Source organism: Atta colombica, unplaced genomic scaffold, assembly GCF_001594045.1.
Source record: "Atta colombica isolate Treedump-2 unplaced genomic scaffold, Acol1.0 scaffold96, whole genome shotgun sequence".
NCBI classification, from domain to species: Eukaryota; Metazoa; Arthropoda; class Insecta; order Hymenoptera; family Formicidae; genus Atta; species Atta colombica.
The window spans coordinates 1,048,856-1,053,216 of record NW_017259590.1 but is presented as its reverse complement, the minus strand read 5'-3'; the positions used below and the strand labels follow the sequence as shown (position 1 = coordinate 1,053,216).

At 26.2% G+C, this 4,361-nt stretch overlaps 1 protein-coding gene across 1 annotated transcript in view; it reads left to right on the top strand.

Moving 5' to 3' along the window:
* LOC108693741 (myotubularin-related protein 4) overlaps positions 1-4,361 on the top strand; it is a 9,356-nt gene that overhangs the window by 1,104 nt on the left and 3,891 nt on the right. The window contains exons 2-6 of the mRNA XM_018202856.1: positions 2,376-2,428; positions 2,615-2,931; positions 3,092-3,278; positions 3,368-3,546; positions 3,625-3,820. Of these exons, the coding sequence (XP_018058345.1) occupies positions 2,624-2,931; positions 3,092-3,278; positions 3,368-3,546; positions 3,625-3,820 (870 nt within the window). The 5' untranslated portion in view covers positions 2,376-2,428; positions 2,615-2,623. The remainder of the gene's footprint in view (positions 1-2,375; positions 2,429-2,614; positions 2,932-3,091; positions 3,279-3,367; positions 3,547-3,624; positions 3,821-4,361) is intronic.

The window sequence follows — 4,361 nt, the reverse complement described above, 5'->3', positions numbered from 1 at the left end:
TATGCATTTAAAATAAAAACTGATTATGAATGTCGATCATAACAATATCGTTTAAACTGTATCTATCTTAGAATGTGCTTCGAATAAAGTTTTTGATAATTGTAGGAAGATCAAAAATATAAAATAAAAAGATAAACATATGCCTGTATTTATAGTCAAGTTTTATATTTAAGGCTTCCTATCTACATTTATCTTTAGCTGCTCTACGAATTATTTTATTGATTATTGAGCACCTAAAAATAAATTTAAGGAAGCCTTAAATATAAGATCTAACTATGAATACGGACAATAGGTTTTCTTATTGTCATTTAAATGATTTTAAACATAAGAATCAATTGTAAATATTATTTAAAAATAGTCTTAAAAGAATCCTAAAGTGAAATCCGAATTCCGATAAGATCACTGTTTTACTGATAAAATGACAGCAACAAAATTTTATATGTATATATACACCACATATATATAGATTTTCGTAGAATAATAACATTTTAATTAGACGTCTAAATTTAATTCTAAGAATATCACGTTATTTGTTCATATATATAAATTGTCAATCTGTGGATCACAATTTCGTAAGTACAAATTGCAAAGCTTTTATATCAAGCAAATATTATTAGATATTGACAACTCCGATGCCATATTGGAGAAATGATAAAGAAGATCTCAATTTAAATAATTTTTTCGTTCTTGACATAAATTACTTCACAAACTCATTAACATGTGTATCTTGGAAAAGGATTTTTAAATTTGTAAAAGAGAAAAAAGGTAATTGTTATACAAAAATTATTGCATTTAATCGGTAATACAGATAATTTTAGGATTTTCTTAAGATATAATGAGTCAATTATCACAGGCTAATAGTCTATTCTTATTTTAAGATCATCTTAAGTCTTAAGAATTAAGATGTTAATGCGACTCTTGATTAAGATCATACTTAAGACTTAATTGACTTATATAAGAATTGACTATGAATAGAGAATGGAAATAAATTATTTTCGATTCAAATGAATTGTTATTGATTTATATTCATATGAATTTTTTAAATCAACAGTTAGGAATGTATATAAAAATAGAATAAACCAAAAAAAGATTCATTTGAAGTCAAGAGTATGAAATATATCATAATTTACAAAAACAAATTAGTGAACAATTATAATGAGTTGTATTAGAATAAAACATCAAGAATTAAAAAATTGCTAAAAAAGTCAAAATACAAGTCAGAACCATTCAGACTATAAATAATAAGGTTATTCACAGTGACAAAGAAATAAATACATAATAAATAAACCTGTCGTTTAAGACTCATGGACATGAATTAAATTATAACTCATTTATTATATCTACGTATGCATGATGCAATCACTCGATGTCGGATTGTAAAATTTAAACTATTTTTTTTTTGCAGTTTAATTAATAACATTAATACAGAAATATGACATTTATTTAAAAGCTTTTTTGTATTAAAATATAGCCGAAACGTTCAAGGTTGTAACAAAACAACAAGTTAATGATTTACATTTAAATTAAATCAGTGAAAAATAATTTATTTTGTAATAATTTATTTTGTTTTAATTTTAATTTATTTTTTTCAGACTAGTATCGCGCTATATTTGTTCTCATTTGCTCAACCAAGATAATATCTCATGTCATATGTATTAGTATAAAATAACTCGTAAACTATTAATTTTTTTAATAGCTTTACTTTTATATGCGGAATAATCAGACGAATCATCTTATGTAAAAGAAAATCATTTTAAAAAGTGATAATCTCGATATGAAAAATTGATTTTTTTCGAAAATTAATTTTATCAATATTTGCGCCTCTTTAGACCGTACAATTTTCTTCTGAAACGTTTATCCGTACCTTTCATATTTTTCGAGATATTCGAGATATTCTATTTGAAATAAAGCATGTATATATATTTTTATATTTATATTTAATCTCAAGTATATTTATATAAATTAAAACAAGAAGATAATTACCCATAATGTTAAAATTTTATTAATCTGCTTTAAATAAATAAATTGGTAAACAATTGAAAGCATTTTAATAAATTTAACGTTATTGATGATTATCTTTTTTTAGTTTGCGACACAATAAACTCTCTTCAGTATCATTATTTTTGAAGCATTGTGATGCATTAAATATTATTGTAAACATTGATAGACTGAATGCATATGGAAACAAAGTATATACATTACTAAAAGTATACATATTCAGAGGTGCCAAAGGGTTTTCGGGTTATCGCCGTGTCGTCATCCATTGCTAATGCCAAGGTTTCGTGAACTTTGTTGGTACCTCTGAAGAAAATATTCATGAAAGCATCAAAGATATTATCAAGTATACATATTTTTACAAGTTGTCTGTATTACAGGAGACAGAATATTTTAATTTGGGAATTCCAAATATAGTTGCTGAGTTCGTTAAGTAAGTTTATTTTACTGATATATAAAAAACAATATAATGATAGAGATAAGATAATAGCTATCAGTATTTTTTGTCAACTTTAAGATCTTAAATTTTTAATTTTGCATATAATTACATATAATTAAACTAACAGAAATAGTAAATCAAAATCAAAACAAATATCAAAGATATGTTTTTTAATTATAGAACGAAGAGATGGAGAGTTCAGAGGAACCAACCAGTTTGCAATCCATATGTCATCTCCATGCCTCGGAGTTATTTCCTAAGCACACAAACTTTGAATGCGAGGATGAAACATTGACAATTCCGTTTACACCATTGAGTGGGGAATCGATTGTGGCATTGGGACGGACAACGGATGGTGTTTTGGCACTTTCAAATTATAGACTTTATCTACAATTAAGTCAAACATGTTATAATATACCTCTGGGTCTCATTGAGCAATTGGAGGTAAAAGAAATATTTTATTTGCATATTGGATGCAAGGATGCACGCTCTTTAAGGTATTTATAATGTACTATTATTTTTTATCCATATAAATGTATTAAATTTTGCTCTTCTACATTATTAATTAATTTATTATTTATTAATTATTGTGTATGACAGATTTATGTAATCACTTTTATTAAAAAGGTATCAATATATTAAATACTGATATTTTAGTTGCGCATTTACTACAAATGAGCACTGTTTAGAATGGTTCAAACGATTGCACAAAGTGACGTATTCACGAAAAAGTATAGAAGATATATTTGCGTTTGCATATTACGCATGGTCGGTAGAAGAAGGCAAAGATTATCCTAGGCTTGGAAAAGATAATAGTTCTTATATTACTACTTTTAATTCAGAAGTAAGAGAGTACTTTCTTTTAAATATTTTTATCTACATCTGAAATTTTTACTTTATATACATATCCAAATCAAATTATATTTCATATAGGTTGAGCGATTAAAATTTAATCTGCATGGTACATGGCGCGTAAGTCAAATAAATAAGGATTATCGGATGTGTCCATCCTATCCACCACAGCTTTTAGTTCCCGCTTGTATTTCTGACGAAACTCTAGAATTTGTTGCCAAATTTCGAAGTTCCAGACGAATTCCAGCTGTTATCTGGAGGTATAGTCTTTATTTTTTTATTTTATATGATTAGTATTTATAATAAATCATCTATTTTATTATTATAATTACATGTAGACATGTGAATAATGGCGCCGTGATAGCTCGTAGTAGTCAACCGGAAGTTGGTTGGCTCGGTTGGAGAAGTTCTGAGGATGAGGTTCTTCTAAAAGCTCTTGCGGATGCGTGTAGCTATGATAAGGGCGAATCTACTATCGTAGATTCGCCTATTACATATTCCGATACTGGTGACGATGCGTCGAGTGCTGCCAAAGTAAGAGAATTTTAATGAATAAATTCAATTAAAAGAAGAGTACAACTTTTTTTACAATCGTTTAAGGATCGTTATTTCTACATTTTCTTATGTATTTTTCTTCATGGAAACCGAAAATGATCATAATAATTGTAGTGTTGTACTGCAGTTGTATCAGAAAATAATAAAATATATTGAAAACTCACTTTTTTATTATTCTGCATTAATAAATGCATGTACAATTCAGTATTCTACATTTATGCAATGAAAATGGATTATAATAATTGATCAATATTTACAGCTATTTATAATAGCTGATCAATATTCACAGCTATTTATTGATCATAAATCATAAAAGTTTTCGGATTTTCAATATATTTTCTACCAAATATGTATACTAATACATAACAGAATTCATTTTTATTTCGATATACAGTGCAAGAAAGAAATGATTTTTTTGTTATTGCAGAAAACATGAATCTGTTAGATTTTTCAAATGAGAAATTAAATAAAAAAGAAAATATTAGACATAGGTGTATGTGTATATATATATATATATATA